General features: G+C 39.3%; 1 protein-coding gene across 1 annotated transcript; it reads right to left on the minus strand.

Moving 5' to 3' along the window:
- Nucleotides 1-1,059: 1,059 nt before the first annotated feature.
- Nucleotides 1,060-7,535, minus strand: LOC137167982 (keratin, type I cytoskeletal 13-like). The gene is made up of 7 exons (XM_067570372.1): nt 7,032-7,535; nt 5,585-5,667; nt 4,152-4,308; nt 3,700-3,861; nt 3,481-3,606; nt 2,081-2,301; nt 1,060-1,391 (listed from the first exon to the last, which is right to left on the minus strand). The coding sequence occupies exons 1-7, from the start codon at nt 7,488-7,490 to the stop codon at nt 1,292-1,294; spliced, it is 1,308 nt and encodes a 435-aa protein (XP_067426473.1). The 5' UTR covers nt 7,491-7,535; the 3' UTR covers nt 1,060-1,291.
- Between the last annotated feature and the right edge of the window lie 12,094 nt (nt 7,536-19,629).

Consider the following 19,629-nt stretch of genomic DNA (forward strand, 5'->3'; position numbering starts at 1 on the left):
TATTATGAGCTTGATGTAGTTAAAGTATTGCAGTAAAAGTACATAAGTATTATGAGCTTGATGTAGTTAAAGTATTGCAGTAAAAGTACATAAGTATTATGAGCTTGATGTAGTTAAAGTATTGCAGTAAAAGTACATAAGTATTATGAGCTTGATGTAGTTAAAGTATTGCAGTAAAAGTACATAAGTATTATGAGCTTGATGTAGTTAAAGTATTGCAGTAAAAGTAGTGGTTTGGTCCCTCTGACTGATATATTATTATATATGACATCATTAGATTATTAATAGTGAAGCATCAGTGTTAGAGCAGCATGTTACTGTTGTAGCTGCTGGAGGTGGAGCTAGTTTACACTACTTTATATACAGTTAGCTAGTTTAGTCCAGTGGTTCCCAACCTAGGGGTCAGGCCCCTCCAAAGGGTCAGCAGATAAATGTGAGGGGTCGTGAGATGATTAATGGGAGAGGAAAGAAGAAAAAACAAAGTTCTGATACACAAATCTGTTTTCAGTTTTTGGACTTTTTCTCTAATCTTTGATTTTTGCTGAAATATTGGATCATTTGAACATTTATTGAAATGAAAGCATGTGAGAAGTTTAGAGGGAAAAATCACTATTTGGTGGAGCTGTTAACAACTCATAGACATGTGAAATGTGACCCCGACTACACACTGCTTTTTGTAAGACGTCAAAAGACAAAAAGGTTGGAAACCACTGGTTTCATCTTTAACAATGTGTTGTATTTTAAAAGCTTGTTATATTATCCATTGTGTCAAATCTTCATCTGAAAAGTAACTAAAGCTGTCAAATAAATGTAGTGGAGTAGAAAGTACAATATTTCCCTCTGAAATGTATAAAGTAGCATCACATGGAAATACTCAAGTAAAGTATAAATACCTCAAAATAGTACTTTAGTACAGTACTTGAGTAAATGTGCTTAGTTACTTTCCACCACTGTAGAAACTACAGGCCTATGAGATAAAGTATGACCACATTTTCTCCAGTAAGACACACGTTTTACTTTGAGACACTTTTCCTCAGAAACATACAGACACTGTTATTTGATTTTAGTTGAGTTTTATTTCTTGAAGCAACAGACAGAATGTTTGTTTGTACAGCTGCAAACAAAGTTTTCCTCTCACAGATTCATGATCTTTGTACTGATCGTGGTTTAGATGACGGCAGAAGATGAATGTGAAGTGACAGAAGAGCTTCGGAGCTCTGATTCGGACTGCGGACAGGGGATAGGTTGAGATTAGGCTCCGCCCCCCAGCCAGACAGACAGGTGATTGGACTCAGATGGTCTCTTCGATCACCTCGGTAATGACTTTTGTGGTGGTGGTGGTAGTGGTGGTGGCGGAGGAGGAAGAGGAGGAAGAGGAGGACATTGACGATCTAGAAGAGGCAGAAAAGAGCGATGTGTTAGTAAAGCTGCAACTAATGATGATTATTCTATTGATTGTTTTCTCAATTGATCATTTTGTCTGTAAAACATCAGAAAATGGAGAAAAATGTCTGTTATAATTCCCCAGACTCAAGGGTGACGTCAAGGGAGAATATTGTTTCACTGGACCAACAGTCCAAACTAAAGGCCATTTAGCCATTTGGCCATTTAAAACAAGGTGTACTTCAAAACACACGTGTCAGACACTTTCAGTGTATTTGGGCCTTAAAGCTGCAACTTATGAGTATTTTCACTATCGATTAATTTGTCTATTATTTCCTCGATTCATCAATTAGTTGTTTGGTCCATAAAATGTCAGGAAATGGTGAAAAATGTCGACCAGTGTTTCCAAATGTCTCAAATACATATTTCCCATATTTCCCAATACAATATTTCCCTCTGACATGTAGTGGAGTGGAAGTATAAAGTAGCATCACATGGAAATACTCAAGCACAAGTACAAGTGCCTCAAAATAGTACTCAAGTACATCACTTGAGTAAATGTACTTTGTTACTTTTCACCACGGGTTGCATGTCTGTGTTCAGATTTGAGTTATGACCTCTCCCTGTGATGTTCATCTTGTCTGAATGAGTGAACAGATTCCTGGCGTGTTGGTCTGTAACTGTGATCTCATCTTACCCAACTCCCTCTCCGTCCATCAGCCTCCTGTACTCGGCGATCTCCATCTCCAGCCTGGTCTTGATGTCCAGCAGCATCTGGTACTCCTGTCCCTGACGCTCCAGGTCAGCCCTCAGCTGCACCAGCTGCTCCTCCATGCTGCCCACCTCCATCTGGAAGCGGCTCATCTGCATGCCGTAGCGGTTCTGGATTTCAGCCAGGTTGGCTTCAAGAGACGCTTTCTGCAGGAGACAGACGGGTTAGAGACAGAGGTCGGAAACTGGACCACTGGACAACTGGATGGATGTGATAATAAACAATGAGGTTTCCACATACACAAAAATAATCATCAGGTGAAAGTGAAGAACACAAAAGGGACATGTCCACCCAAGTACGTTGTTGTAGACGCCCAAGAGTCTTTTATTGTGTCTACTTGGACCCCAAGGAGTCATTATCAATCAATCAATCAATCAATTTTTATTTATATAGCGCCATATCACAACAAAAGTCATCTCAGGGCACAGAGCAGGTCTAGATCGTACTCTTTAATTTACAGAGACCCAACAATTCCCCCATGAGCAGCACTTGGTGTCAGTGGTAAGGAAAAACTCCCCTTTAACGGGTAGAAACCTCAAGCAGAACCAGATTCTTGGTGGGCGGACATCTGCTTTGACCGGTTGGGTTGAGAGAGAAAGAAAGAGGGGGGAGGGAGAGGAGGGGGGGACAGAATAACAGCAATCATAACAATAACAATAACAGCAGCAACAGCCAGGGACAATTATCATTGTTGTTGTCTCTAGATGGACACTTTGGAGTCCATTATCATTTCTATGTGAACACCGGAGGGTCTTTAATTGTTTCTGCATAGACACCTAGGAGTCCATCAAGACCCCTGAGTTGGTTATTGTCTCTACATGGACATTAGTGTGTCTACTAGTGTCCCTACGTAGATACCTGGGAGTCCATGTGGACACCCGGGAGTCTGTTATTGTCTCGACATGGACACCTGATAATCAGTTTGTTTCTACGTGGATATTAGGGTGTCTTTGTCTCTACATAGACACCTGGAAGTCTTGTATTGTCTTGACGTGGACACCTGAGAGTCGGTTATTGTCTCTTGCCTCTAAATGGACACCTTGGGAGTCCATTGTTGTCTCTACCTGGACCACAAGGAGTCGTTATCGTTGTCGTCTCTACATGGACAGTTTAATGTATCTTACTAAGTAATTTAGAACTGATTTAAAACCAAAATAAAATGTTTTTTAAAAAATAAACATACCTGATATACATGTAGCAACACAAAATATTTAAAGCCATGGATGCATTAATATTAACACACTACAGGTGTGTTTTATAAAAACTTGTGTTTTACAACACATTTACACATTTACTATTAAAAATCAGAGTGTTGGTGTTCGTACCATACTGATCTGTGACTGGAGCTCGATCTCCAGAGCCTGAAGCTGAGTCTTCACCTCCTTCACCTCCAACGTTGACGATTTCAGCGTCATCTCTGTGGTCGCCACCTCCTGATTGAGGACCTCCGTCTGAGAGGAGGAAGAGGAGGACGTCACTGAAACTCATCAAAGACAACCTGATCTGTAGATGTTCCTCTTTACACAGACTGTTGTATTTCTCACCTTTGCCTGGAACCACGACTCCAGCTCTCTGCTGTTCTTGGCGGTGACGGTTTCGTAGTGTTCTCTGATGTCCTCCATGACCTTGGTGAGGTCGTCCTGAGGAGCGGCGTCCACCTCTACGTTCACCTGGCCGCTCATCTGAGTTCTCATGGAAATCAGGTCCTGCAGGAGGAGGGAGGCAGCGCTCGGTCATGAAACAAGATCTCCAAGTTTATCAGGAGATTTTACGGCATGTCAGCAGATTTCATACGACTGAAATCTATTCTAATCAGTTTACTGTCATGACTTTACTCAACAGGAACAGAAAATATAGACTTTTTTAGGTTGTTCCAAACCAGTCAAGTTTTCCACTTTTAAAAACAAACAAGAGATAATTAAAAAACTTAACTAAACAAAAGATGGAGTTGACAGAAGTGTTTATTAGTGTTCCTGTAAAGAGGGCATCAGCGTACCTCCTCTTGGTTCTTCTTCATGGACACCAGCTCTTCCTTCAGGCTCTCGATCTGCATGCTCAGGTCGGTCTTGGCCATACCCAGATCTCCCAGCAGCGTCTTCAGCCCGGCGATGTCGGCCTCCACCCCCTGACGCATTGACAGCTCGTTCTCAAACCTGCAGAGAGGTCACGGGATGGGATCAGATATGGGCCAATAGAATAAATAGTTAAATTTTGAGTTTGCAAAATGATTTCAAAGTCTGTACTTGTATATCACAGTTTGTAAATCTGTGAAATTCAAATTTGTGAGTGTGTAAAACGTTACATCACAGAGCACTGTATAACAGATCCATATGTACATGTGCAATACTTCCATTGTTGGTTTTATGTTGAATGTCCAATATTCTGGGAATATGTAATATTACTTTACTGGTTTAATCAGTTGTGTTTGTTTTATTTGTCCTGTTTGTAAAGCTTGTTGTTATTGTTTTTATGTATGAATGATCGTAAAGATGCTGCTAAATATGTCGAGAGTTCTGACTTTACCACAAAAAGCAGGACAAAAATTTGTAATTATAAAAATTGTGCACAATTTTTATGCACAAACATTTTTCTTCAACTATAAATCTTTGCTAAACATTCACAAATGTCAGCATCTGCCAATTAATTCTGTTAATTAATGTGTATTGTATTAAATAAATAAATGACATAAAACTTTTCACATATACAACTAAAGACTTTGAAGTAATTTCTGAATATAATTTCAGAACTTGAAATCTTTTTTAATCTAATTTGAGCCCATATTTTATTTTACAACAGACTAATTATTTAATAATGTTCAGAGGATGTTGTCAGTTGTCAGTTTGAGGTGTTTTTCCAACAGGTTCAGATCCACCTGCTGCAGTTCTGACAGCAGCCAGCAGAGGGAGCCACGCGGCTGGTTGTAACTCTCCTGCTGCTTAAAGGTCAATTTTTTGCTTTTTAGCTGAGTGAAAAATACATGTCTTTGTGTTTTTATCTTAAGAGTCAGGTAGAGCTTTAAGATACAAATATTAAGCTTTTGAAACATAGATGTCATGTAACTGCTTGTATTCTAGTTTATTTCCCACTTGTTTCTACTTTGGTGAAGATTTTATGGTCTTCCTCTTGTTTTGAAAAGAGGGTTGATGGGTATGGACTATATTTTTGTCTACTCTGTATACATGCTGCAGTTGCAGAATAAAAATGTTTTTACTTAATTGGATTATATGTAACTTCTCTAGCAGGTTTTGTTTTATTGTTGTTTCAAAAACAAAAACTCAAAGTGCAAAAAACAGAGACTAAAGGTCTGAAAGGATCACATGATCAATCAGCTGATTCTAATGATGCAAATCAACTATTTATTTTTTATATTCATTCAGAGAAAAAGAGGAAAGAAAGAAAGAAAGAAGAGTAAAGAAACAAGTTACTGACTTGATTCTGAAGTCGTCCTGAGCCAGCTTGGCGTTGTCAATGCTCAGTATGATTGTACCTTTGGCGATGATGGCGTCCTGGATCTGAAAACAAAAACAATAAAGTTTTTATAACCAGATCAGACAGATGACATCAGTCCTACATCTGAACCAGCACCAAACACTACATAACACCAGCGGAGGCTTTCAGATGCAAAAAAGGATCAATTCATCACAAATCCAAAAGATGAAAGTTTGTTGGGTCAAAAGACCTCAAAGTACATCATCATTAATTTATAGACATGTGTAAATACACAGATGTGTAAATACACAGATGTACTGTGAAAACATGAGACTAAAATGAGCTTTTTGTTTCTTACAAATAAAATAAGATCAAATGGAGCTTTATTCCTTCCACTTATGTGTCCAAGTATCTCGATATACATGGGAAATAAAGAAATATGCTATATGTGTTGTATAAAGATAATATACAAACAAAGTAAAGTATAATAGGATACGATAAAAGTAAAATAAATAAATAAATTCAAGGGACAGTACATGAGAGAAAGTGTAGAGTACAAATTTATTGACAAAAATGCTTTATGGTTGACCTACTTTTACAGAGACATAGATCCGATCACTGAGAGCCCCCCACCCCCCAGTCTACTCCGCCCAATCAGATTCAAACATATTTCACACCCACATGACTCCAACCAATCACACAATTATTCTCAGCACTGATTAATTTGTCGATGATCTATTTATATTCAGGATTCCTTTACGAAGCTAAAATATCACCATAAAGTCAGCTGAGTCTTAATAAACTGATGAGAGTTTGTTCTGAGGGGCGCGGCAGCCTCACCTGGATCTCTAACACACAGGTGTCGTCCATCCAACACCTCTGAGTCCTGCTGTATCCTCACCGCCTCAATCTTCTTTGTTATCAGATAATCAGATGCAATAATTTTATTCTCAAGTTCACAAGTTAATAATGTCTTTTGTTTTTCATTGATAATTGAATTATAAGAAAACAACTCACAGTAACCCTTTCTGTAGTTATTTTTTTCTTCTAAAGTTCATTTATTTAGAAGCTGGATTTTATTTGGTTTATTTGGTTTTTACTGAAAAAAATGTGAACAAAAGAAGAAGTTTTTTGTTGTGCTGCTTCTTTTATTTCTTTCCTTTATTTATTTCCATTGTGTACGGAAGCCAAATGTTGCAATAATGTTTTTTTTTATTCTTGAGTTAATTGTCTCATCATTTATCTTGTATTAATTATCTTGAGTTAATTCTTACAACCTCGGCTCTTTTTGGCTCCTGTAGTTTATTTTTTCCTGTATATAACATTTCTTTAATGGTTAGATTTTTGAAAAGTTTAATAAAAGGCATCAGGGCTGAGAATCCCTGGACCAGAGCTAAAACTACAGACGACTCAGAACACCATTTCCCATGCTGCCCCTCTTCCTCACCTTTCCTTGCAGCTCTGCGATGGTGACTAAGAAGGCGCTGTAGTCTCTGGTGGAAGGGCCGACCTTGCTCTCCACAAACTGCCTGATCTTCATCTCCAGGTCAGCGTTGGCCTTCTCCAGCGCCGCCACCTTGGCCAGGTAGGTGGCCAGGCGGTCGTTCAGGTTCTGCATGGTGAACTTCCCGTTGCCGATGACGCTGTCTTCCATCACCGCTCCTCCGCCGAAGCCAGCCCCGAATCCTGCACCTCCACCAAAACCTGCACCTGCTCCGCCACCAAGGCCAAAGCTGCCGCCGCCGCTGGAAGAGAAGCTCCTGCTGGCCTGAGAGACCCTCACACCTCCACCTCCTGCTCCTCCCGCCATGCTGAATGAGCTCATGCCTCCACCGAGGGATGCTCGCCCCAGGCCACCGCCAATCATGGAGCTCCGTGAGGACGAAGAGTACATCATGGTCGTCATGATGAGGAGAAGGTGTTTGTCTGTCTGTCTTCTCTGGCTGGAGGGAGCTGGAGAGGAGAGTGAGGAGCCACGGCTCAGTTTGCCCCTTTTAAAGGTGTTCAGGTGGGCTGAACTGCAGGTGAGGGGTGGGTTCACCACACCTCCACAGGTGGAATGTAACCAAGTTACTCCAGTACTGAACCTCAGTGTAATCTTGACATACTTGTATTTTACTTGAGTATTTCCATATTAATGATACTTAATACATCTATTTTACAACATTTCAGAGGGAAATAGAGTTACTGTTTGGTTTGGATTTTACATTAAAACACTATTAAAGATCAAACCAGAGTTTACAACCTTTTATAGAAGATCTCAATAGAGATCTTCTATAAAAGCAGTGTGTAGTCGGGGTCACATTTCACATGTCTATGAGTTGTTAACAGCTCCACCAAATAGTGATTTTTCCCTCTAAACTTCTCACATGCTTTCATTTCAATAAATGTTCAAATGATCCAATATTTCAGCAAAAATCAAAGATTAGAGAAAAAGTCCAAAAAACTGAAAACAGATTTGTGTATCAGAACTTTGTTTTTTCTTCTTTCCTCTCCCATTAATCATCTCACCACCCCTCAGATTTATCTGCTGACCCTTTGGAGGGGCCCGACCCCTAGGTTGGGAACCACTGGACTAAACTAGCTAACTGTATATAAAGTAGTGTAAACTAGCTCCACCTCCAGCAGCTACAACAGTAACATGCTGCTCTAACACTGATGCTTCACTATTAATAATCTAATGATGTCATATATAATAATATATCAGTCAGAGGGACCAAACCACTACTTTTACTGCAATACTTTAACTACATCAAGCTCATAATACTTATGTACTTTTACTGCAATACTTTAACTACATCAAGCTCATAATACTTATGTACTTTTACTGCAATACTTTAACTACATCAAGCTCATAATACTTATGTACTTTTACTGCAGTACTTTAACTACATCAAGCTCGTAGTACTTATGTACTTTTACTGCAGTACTTTAACTACATCAAGCTCGTAGTACTTATGTACTTTTACTGCAATACTTTAACTACATCAAGCTCATAATACTTATGTACTTTTACAGCAATACTTTAACTACATCAAGCTCATAATACTTATGTACTTTTACTGCAATACTGAAGAGTGGGATCTGACTGTGTCATCGTGTCTGAAATCTCCCTATTTTCTGTATAGTGCACTATATTTACCCTCCACCATTTGATTTGAGTGTGTAAAACTTTCCTTACTTTTGGTAAATTTAGTTGATAGTATTTACTTATATAAAGCTGAGAATACTTGTCAGCTTTATATAAGTAAAGCTCAATAAACTTTAATAAGAATGATTATGATTGAATGCAATACTTTAACTGGACTATTTTTACATTTTTTGTAATTAATTGTACTCTTGCTTAAGTAAATAGTACTTCTTCCACTTCTGCACACTCACACGTCCCTCCAGGCTGTGTGATATAACGCCCAGTAAATCCTTGCACAGTATATCATGTTACTGCTGGCATTGCACTTTTCCTCTCAGCACAAAGAGCTCACAGTGGCTGAAACTCCTCCTGGCAGTCAGCTCTCACCTGTCTGACAGCGTCCTACTTCAGGTGCACGCTGTGGGAAGACGCCTCTGGCAGACAGAGAGAGTGTCAGTTTATTGTATCGTCATGGCGACCTGCAGCTTTCTTGTCATGTTGTTTAATTTCTGAGCTCTGCTGTGGTATGTTTGCATTGTTCTCTCGCTTTATTTACTGGCTTCTTAAAGAGTCACTACATGTCTCAGCCAGGCTGCCATATATTGATATTTTCATCTTGCATAAGAGCGGCGCTATATATGCAAAAAAAGTTTTATGCAATAGCCAGTTTTTGCTTGTATGTTCACACAGTTATTAATACACAATAAAATGTGGCAAAAGTTGGTTCAGAATTCCTCTGAGTCCCAGAATTCATGTTAAATCATGTTTTGACCAATCAAGAGGCTCTGCAGTAGGTATCAGGCTGTGCTGTCATAAGTCTACTGGGCCTCATGACAGGCAACACCATTCTCTAGCGCTGACCTCACGTATCTTTAACGCAGCCATAACATATATGTTTCTAATACCTATGAAAGTAGTGATGAACCTACAGAGAATTATGAGTGACTCTGCAGCTCCTCTCAGCTTTGCAAAGCTTTATAGTGAGTTTCAGCTCATTGTTTATCTGTCCGGCTGCAACTTTACTGTTCTGGTTCACTCTCAGCGCTCTCATAGCGTCGTTTTCAGAGAAAAAGCTGTAAAAAGCCACTGTACACTACCTGCTCAGCACCAAACTGGTGAACATAGTGGAGCGTTTAGCAGCTAAAGAGTCAGATATTTCCCTCAGGAGTTGGTAGAGAGCAAAAACAGAGCTAAAAAAGCTACTCTTTAATTTACAGAGACCCAACATTCCTCCATGAACAGCGCTTGGTGACAGCCGCAAGGAAAAACTCCCAACAACAATAACAATAAAACAACAATAATAATAGAAATATGACTAAAAATAATAGCAGCAGCGATGAGGCGTCACACTGGCAGCAGTTGGTCCACAGCTGAAGGTTTCCTGTGAGACAAGAAAGCTCAAAAACTCCATGGATGAAGCCAAGTTAGTAACATGCATTAATGGTTCATGAATGCATACAGATGGAGAGGAGGAGGAGGAGAGAGGAGCTCAGTGCATCATGGGAATTCCCCCGGCAGTCTAGGCCTATAGCAGCATAACTAAGGGTTGGTCCAAGGCGAGCCTGGTCGGCCCTAACTATAAGCTTTATCAAAAAGGAAAGTTTTAAGCCTCCTCTTAAACATAGAGAGGGTGTCTGCACCCCGGACCGAATCTGGAAGATGGTTCCACAAGAGAGGAGCCTGATAGCTGAAGGCTCTGCCTCCCATTCTACTTTTGGAGACTGTAGGAACCACCAGTAAGCTGCATACTGGGAGCGCAGTGTTCTAGTGGGATAATACGGTACTATGAGCTCTTCGAGATATGATGGTGCCTGATCATTAAGGGCTTTGTAAGTTAGGAGAAGGATTTTAAATTCTATTCTAGATTTTACAGGAAGCTAAAATGGGAGAAACCTGATCTCTTTTCCTAGTTTTTGTCAGTACACGTGTAGTCTACAAACTAAATGTTCCAGTTTTAAACTTTTTATCAGCTGCTCCAACAACAAACTGACACCAGAATCATCTGCTCCTTCAAATCTATCTGACTTTCAGAAATCTGCATTAAATCCTCATGTTTCATTCTGAGCGGCGTGCAGACAGAGGGCCGACCAGGAGCCGCTAAAGACGGAGCGATCTGCCTACACAGGGCCGATGGTGATCCGCCGCCCCGCTGATCTCTGTTAGCTTTGTGCTAATGTTAAGTTTCTGTCTGAAATTCCACTTTCCTTCCTTTGATGACGGAATGAAACCAAATTGAGATTGTAACTCAAATGATTTCTAAGTGGATTTATAGATATTTACAGTAATACTGGTATCCAAAGAAAGTGCAAGTCAAACTGAGTCCAACAGTATTTGTATGATGATGTATGATGTCCGTGTGTTCAGATTTGACTGTGACTGTTGATGCTAACGGCCTGTATGGAGTGTTAAGGGTTAATCTGTTCAGCTGGCGGCGGAGAGACTTCTGATGTGTGGAAAGAAAAGATGAGGAGCTGATTGATGGGAAACTGATCTGCTGTCACATGTATCAGCCTCAACCATGCAGCCAGAGAAGCACTTAACCCCGAAAGATGGGAATGATATGTGGGTGCATGTGTCTCTGCATGCATGCGTACAGGTATGTATGTATTAATAACTTATATATGGACTTTTATACCTGCAGGTAGAAGCTACGTGATAGCTCTCCTCTCTGCTGTGTCTCTGCTTCAAACTGTCGACTCAGGTGTAATTTGGATTTGATGAAAATATTGCTGCGTCATTTTAATGGCAGCTCCAACTGACATGTCAGCAGGAAGAAGTTCAGGGTTCACTCTTCAGAATGTCCTATTTATTTATCCTATTTTCAGCCACGTTAGCAGCATGGCTCTATGGAATGTAATTTCAGTCTGTCCAACAAGTCTTCCACATTAAACTCCAGATCTGTGGTTTGATCATGTGACTCCAGAACGACACAGCAGCATTTTCTAATCTTGCGTTAGGTTTATGGAAAGATCATAGTTTGGATTAAAATGATCACTTTGTTAGAGATACATGTGGTGGGTTAAAATTAGGGCTGCTCGATTATGGCAAAAATCACAATTATTTAACATGATGCTTCCATTTTATTAAATGTTGTATTATCCACACAGATCATCATTGTGAAACAGAAACTGGCACAATAATCATTTTATCTCGATTATCTTGTTTTCATAATCATTGGAAGCCAAAATCGTAATTGAAAATAAAAATTGATTAATCGTCCGGCCCTAAAAGTTCCTCTCCTGTTCGGTCCTCATGAGAGACAGTGCTTGAAGAAACCTTCAGAGTTGAAGTGAAATGTTCCAGATTGACTGACCTTCATGTCTTAAAGTAAAGACGGACGTTGTTTCTCTTCACTTAGCTGAGAGGTTCTTACATTAATATGGATTCCTGCAGTATCAGTACAGTTACTACAGTATTAGTGCAGTTACTACAGTTTTAGTACAGTTACTACAGTATCAGTACAGTTACTACAGTTTTAGTACAGTTACTACAGTTTTAGTACAGTTACTACAGTATTAGTACAGTTACTACAGTATCAGTACAGTTACTACAGTTTTAGTACAGTTACTACAGTTTTAGTACAGTTACTACAGTATTAGTACAGTTACTACAGTATCAGTACAGTTACTACAGTATTAGTGCAGTTACTACAGTTTTAGTACAGTTACTACAGTTTTAGTACAGTTACTACAGTTTTAGTACAGTTACTACAGTATTAGTACAGTTACTACAGTATCAGTACAGTTACTACAGTTTTAGTACAGTTACTACAGTTTTAGTACAGTTACTACAGTATTAGTACAGTTACTACAGTATCAGTACAGTTACTACAGTTTTAGTACAGTTACTACAGTATCAGTACAGTTACTACAGTTTTAGTACAGTTACTACAGTTTTAGTACAGTTACTACAGTATTAGTACAGTTACTACAGTATCAGTACAGTTACTACAGTTTTAGTACAGTTACTACAGTATTAGTGCAGTTACTACAGTTTTAGTACAGTTACTACAGTATCAGTACAGTTACTACAGTTTTAGTACAGTTACTACAGTTTTAGTACAGTTACTACAGTTTTAGTACAGTTACTACAGTATTAGTGCAGTTACTACAGTTTTAGTACAGTTACTACAGTTTTAGTACAGTTACTACAGTATTAGTACAGTTACTACAGTATCAGTACAGTTACTACAGTTTTAGTACAGTTACTACAGTATTAGTGCAGTTACTACAGTTTTAGTACAGTTACTACAGTATCAGTACAGTTACTACAGTTTTAGTACAGTTACTACAGTTTTAGTACAGTTACTACAGTTTTAGTACAGTTACTACAGTATTAGTGCAGTTACTACAGTTTTAGTACAGTTACTACAGTTTTAGTACAGTTACTACAGTATTAGTACAGTTACTACAGTATCAGTACAGTTACTACAGTTTTAGTACAGTTACTACAGTATCAGTACAGTTACTACAGTTTTAGTACAGTTACTACAGTATCAGTACAGTTACTACAGTTTTAGTACAGTTACTACAGTTTTAGTACAGTTACTACAGTATTAGTGCAGTTACTACAGTTTTAGTACAGTTACTACAGTTTTAGTACAGTTACTACAGTATTAGTACAGTTACTACAGTTTTAGTACAGTTACTACAGTTTTAGTACAGTTACTACAGTATCAGTACAGTTACTACAGTTTTAGTACAGTTACTACAGTATCAGTACAGTTACTACAGTTTTAGTACAGTTACTACAGTTTTAGTACAGTTACTACAGTATTAGTGCAGTTACTACAGTTTTAGTACAGTTACTACAGTTTTAGTACAGTTACTACAGTATTAGTGCAGTTACTACAGTTTTAGTACAGTTACTACAGTTTTAGTACAGTTACTACAGTATTAGTACAGTTACTACAGTTTTAGTACAGTTACTACAGTATTAGTACAGTTACTGCAGTAGCGGAACGGGGCTGTTTGCTGTGTACCAACACAACAGATGCTCTTAAACGCATTGAGAAGGTGAGAAATTCCACCAATTAACTTTTGACATTCGTCAGCTGTTAATTGAAAACCATCCAGGTGACCTCATGAAGCTGCAAAGAGGTAGAACGGGTAGAAAAAGGTAGAAGCTGTTGATAACTCGTCAGCTCGTTTCTCCCCGTCGGCTTCAGGATCTCCTCTGGTGACTTTCTGACCTTCAATCTGTGGCCACACCTCAGCTCTGAAAGAAGCTTAAGCTCTATAAACCTTCTGTCAATCCCCAACAATGAGGTTCAACTTTTCATCTTCTCTCCAAGTCATGACAGAAACCAACACTGAGATTTTAAGAACAAAGACAACAGTCGACATTTCTTTTTCTTTTGTGGAGTTAAATTCAAAACACACATTCAATAAATCACAACCTGTAAAAGCTTCTTAATTTCACTCCACTGTGAAACAAGAATCCCTTAAAATAACATTATTACTCTTTGTGATGGAGTCACCTGGGGTTTCGATCTGTTTTGCATTTGGTTCTGTTATGTTACTTTAGTTATTTACTTTGCTTTTACGCACCTTCACAACACTCACACACATATCTTCCACTCATGCATGACTTCACTGACTCCACACCCCCATACTTTACATATTTAGTTAACTCTTTAACTTTGGTTTAATAAAATATCTTTCTGATAAAATTTAACACTGGTGTGTCTCCCTTTTGTTGTGGCTACTTGAGCCAGGTCATAGCAAAGGTCAAAGGTCATAAAACTCCTTAATTTATCCTCGAAAACAAACCAAAATCAAGATGTCACTGTGCTGATTGCACCAGATCAATCGTTGCAGACAGTCTTCCGTTTTGTTGGAGGATGTTGAGAACTTCTATTCACCTGGTTGTTAATTCTAGTTCTTCTAATGAACGTCTCACAGTGTCTGTGGTTTCTTGTATCAGCTGTGATTTAATCATTCTGTGTACAAATATCAACAATATGATTCTTCTGATGCCTTTTTTCTGTCCACACTCCTCTGCAACAATGTGCAACGACAATAAAGGCATTCTATTCTATTCTATTCTATTCTATTCTATTCTATTCTATCATCAGTAGAGAATTAGCTGAAGGCAAACTGTCAGGTGATAAAATTCATAGATTTACAGTCAGTTTGTAGATAACAGAGTTACATAACATCAGGAGGTTTGACAGGCAGCCTGAGGCGGGAAGGAGCGGAAGATAAATGAAACTGTAAATGTCAGGATGCATTCAGGGTCACTGAACTCACCATCTCATCATACACACCAAACCACCATCAGGCAAAAAAGTTGTAAAAAAGTTATTATCTTAAATATGTTGATGTTCCATCCTCAACTTTACCTGTTTCAAGTTTCTCTGCTTTCGGTCATTAATAGCTGTGGAGGAAAGTAACTAAGTACCTTTACTCAAGTACTGCACTTAAGTACTCTTTTGATGTGATGCTACTTTATACTTTCTACTCCACTACATTTATTTGACAGCTTTAGTTACTTTTCAGATGAAGATTTGACACAATGGATAATATAACAAGCTTTTAAAATACAACACATTGTTAAAGATGAAACCAGTGGTTTCCAACCTTTTTGGCTTTTGACGTCTTACAAAAAGCAGTGTGTAGTCGGGGTCACATTTCACATGTCTATGAGTTGTTAACAGCTCCACCAAATAGTGATTTTTCCCTCTAAACTTCTCACATGCTTTCATTTCAATAAATGTTCAAATGATCCAATATTTCAGCAAAAATCAAAGATTAGAGAAAAAGTCCAAAAACTGAAAACAGATTTATGTATCAGAACTTTGTTTTTTCTTCTTTCCTCTCCCATTAATCATCTCACCACCCCTCAGATTTATCTGCTGACCCTTTGGAGGGGCCCGACCCCTAGGTTGGGAACCACTGGACTAAACTAGCTAACTGTATATAAAGTAGTGTAAACTAGCTCCACCTCCAGCAGCTACAACAGTAACATGCTGCTCTAACACTGATGCTTCACTATTAATAATCTAATGATGTCATATATAATAATATATCAGTCAGAGGGACCAAACCACTACTTTTACTGCAATACTTTAACTACATCAAGCTCATAATACTTATGTACTTTTACTGCAATACTTTAACTACATCAAGCTCATAATACTTATGTACTTTTACTGCAATACTTTAACTACATCAAGCTCATAATACTTATGTACTTTTACTGCAATACTTTAACTACATCAAGCTCATAATACTTATGTACTTTTACTGCAATACTGAAGAGTGGGATCTGACTGTGTCATCGTGTCTGAAATCTCCCTATTTTCTGTATAGTGCACTATATTTACCCTCCACCATTTGATTTGAGTGTGTAAAACTTTCCTTACTTTTGGTAAATTTAGTTGATAATATTTACTTATATAAAGCTGAGAATACTTGTCAGCTTTATATAACTACATCAAGCTCATAATACTACTCATGTACTTCTTCCTCTCTTTCCTGTCAGACAGAATGCAAAGATAATTTTAGAGGTGTTGCATATTCATACAAAGTCAATGCAAAGACACAAACTGACTCGAGCGCACGTCCGATGAATCAAGCAGTGAATTGAAAATGTTTCAGTTTAAGCAAAAAAATGTGCATCTATCGCAGGGCTTTATGAATCTGCTTTATGAGACTGCAGGGAAATAACAGAGAGAACCAGAGTTTGTGGTGAGTTCTGAGTTCAGTCAGAAAACGAACTGAACAAAAACACACAGAAACTTTCACACAGATACAGTCAGTGTGCGCTGTTTCTAGCTATTTAACTGCTAATGTACAGTAATGCACTGCGATGGATGAAGAATCACGCAGGTCCTTTGTATTCTTTGTCTGCTGATTTCAGTGTATCTCTGTATATCCTCATTCATTATCTTAAACTCAGTTGTTACAACCATCATTTAATCAGGTAATCTCACTGAGTTTACATACAAATTACGTTCCTGGTTTTATCTTATTCAGGAAATGATTACATGGAACATGAGAAACCTGCTTATCATCTGTGTCCAGTATCTTGTATCTCTCCCACCTGGATCAGGGTTTTACAGGCCACAGTATCCAGGTTTCTATTGAGTATTCCACATAGCACATCCGATATGATGTTTACATGCACAACACATAACCAGGATGCTCCAAAAACCTGATCATAACCAGGATACTTTCGCAGGAGAGACCTGGTACCACTGACCAATCAGATCCCTGGAAACATCGAGTCATCACTCCTGCAGGATCCTGACGATGTGACGAGTAATAAATATCAATAGATATGTCTATAGATCAGTTTGCTGTTCTAGATTTTCACTTGTCACTCTGGGTTTAAAACAGAGTTTCTAACAAAAGGAGAGATATTTAATGACATTAAATACATAATGATGAGCGTAGCTGCATGTCAACTTAGTTTCTTTAATTCCTGGAATGATTCCTGACTGTGCCGATGCTTCTTTACTCTGATTATATCACTGCAGCTCAGAATAACGTGAGGTGACTGTGATGATGACTGGAAATACATTCATGCTACAAATCTACAGGAGATTATTATAAAACAACACAATACAAAGGCTTCTGAAGTCTGACAACGCCAACCTGTGTGTTTGGCCTCATTATGTTTCAATCAGACTGGATTTACACATGAATGATTCTTTAGTTTTTCAGCTCATTCATCTGTACACATAAGCTGAACATCTGTTACACAAAACCACATGCAAAAAGGAAGCAAATCAAAAATGCTTTTTAAAAATTTTAACCCCCCAAAAATTGTGGACAAATGCCAACCTCACAGGTGCAGAAAGAGATAAGAGGAGTACTAATTTCCAATTTGTGCAGGTAAGATGAAGAGTGAGGCCCAGAGGGTTGATGAAGAACATGTCACCTGTGATGATTGGAGGAAATAAAACCCCCTGATCCCGGGCGTGAAGCAACCTGCAGAGCTGCCAAAACACTGAGAAAATATACGTTGCAGTGCAGGAGTTGTTACATAACAGAGGCAGAGTAAGAAGAAAAAGATGACAGAGGGAGTAAAACTAGAAAATGAATCGTATTGGTTGAAAGGAGGAGTACGACAGCAGGGCAGAGAGGAGTTCATGTCCCAGGAGAACCAGCAGGGGGTGACATCGCTACTCTTCTCAGTTTGTCTTAAATCAGTTTCTAAACCCTTCATTTCCTTCCTCATGCTGTTTGTCCACTTTAAAGATTCCCTCCGCTGAAAATCATGTTTTTAACCTTGTTAACATGTCCAGGTGGTGTTTACCATGTGCTACAAGACATATCAGGAGCAAAATGAGCAGTCAGTGCCACAGCTGAGTGTTTCCACTTTGAAACTGCAGCGTACAAAGGACAGCCTCAAACACAGATTCACTCAGGCAGAATTTAATATGTCACAAATCTAAAGAACCAATCATTTATATTTAAAGATAACTATATGCAGAGTCTACCTCCTCAGGTTTTCCATGACAGCTGATTCCGATCTGCATGGAAGAGCAACCTGTCGAGTTGAAAAGCTGAGTTTCCGTCAGGAGAAAAAACACAATAGTTTTCACAACGTTGACAGAAAGATTGATGGACTGGCTGGCCTGGTCGCTTCTAGCTTGGCTAACAGACAGCTAACCCGTCTTCTGCCTCTGAGACGTTGTAGTCGGCTCCACCAGTCCGCTGCTGCAGGGCCTCAGGATCTGCAGTCCACTGAGTGCCGCAGCATCAGTGGATGTGAGGCGGGCGAGTTGTTAATGTTCAGAAGTTCGGTTGGGCTGCACCTTCCTGGCCTAGCTGCACTGGTCGTGTTAGCTGCACACTTACTCACATTAAGCACTGCTGCGCACTGCCATAAACAAAGTTCGGGAACCAAAGACCACGCCTTGTACGCTACCCATTTCCGCACCACAGGGTATTTAAACACACCATATCCGCTCCTCTTCCCTTTGTCTCAGCTTGCAAGTAAGGCCCAAGCACATCCTTGGAATTCCTCGGCATCACCCTCAACTCCATTACATTCCAAGCATCTCTGCCTACTGAGAAACTCCACCGCCTATCATACCTACATCCATCATGACCTGGATAACATAAAGAAATCCCATTCTCGCCTCTCCGGTTGAAGTCTCTTTGGGGGCTTCGTACAGATGCCGGATCATCGAGACAGCACCCCCACCCTGAGTCTCAACCCCCTGTTCCCACTTACCTCCGCGACGTCGACGCCTCTCCTCCTTTCATCTATCACTCTCCTATCCACTCCCTCCTTCCCCTCTTTCCCGCCTGCTCTTCTTTCTCCCCATCCCTCAACCCTCATCCCCTCGACCCTCACCCCCGCATCCTCACACCCCCGACCCTCTCCCTTCCCCCATCCATCCTTCCCTCTCCAACCATCCCTCTAACTATCCTTCCTCCTTTTCACCCTGCCTTCCATCACACTCCCAACAAACCATTAAATCCATATTCTAGAAGGAGTGGTCTTGGTTAGTGAAATATATCAGACCTGCAGAACATAATATAAATTGCAGTAGGAGTTAATCTGAAAAAAATCTGAAAAGTGTGTGTGTGTGTGTGTGTGTGTGTGTGTGTGTGTGTGTGTGTGTGTGTATGTGCAGTGCATCCACTAAAAAACAAATAAATCCAGACACACTATTTTATAAAAGTACAAAGGTTGGAGAGCTTTGGCTACATGATACTCTGGTTTTATTGTTTGGACAGTGAGAGTAAGTAATAAATATGTAATTAAGTACCTCATGATAAAAAACAGACCGGAGTATCATGTAGCCACTTTAATAAAATTTTTCTAACATTTGTACACTGAAACATTGAAACACTGATCCTGGATTTATTTGGGAATTCATTCCCTGTTCATGGGCACCTATTGGCTACCTGAGCATCGAGAGCACCTATTCTGTTAAATTATACGTACTTACTTA

Source organism: Thunnus thynnus, chromosome 17, assembly GCF_963924715.1.
Source record: "Thunnus thynnus chromosome 17, fThuThy2.1, whole genome shotgun sequence".
NCBI lineage: Eukaryota > Metazoa > Chordata > Actinopteri > Scombriformes > Scombridae > Thunnus > Thunnus thynnus.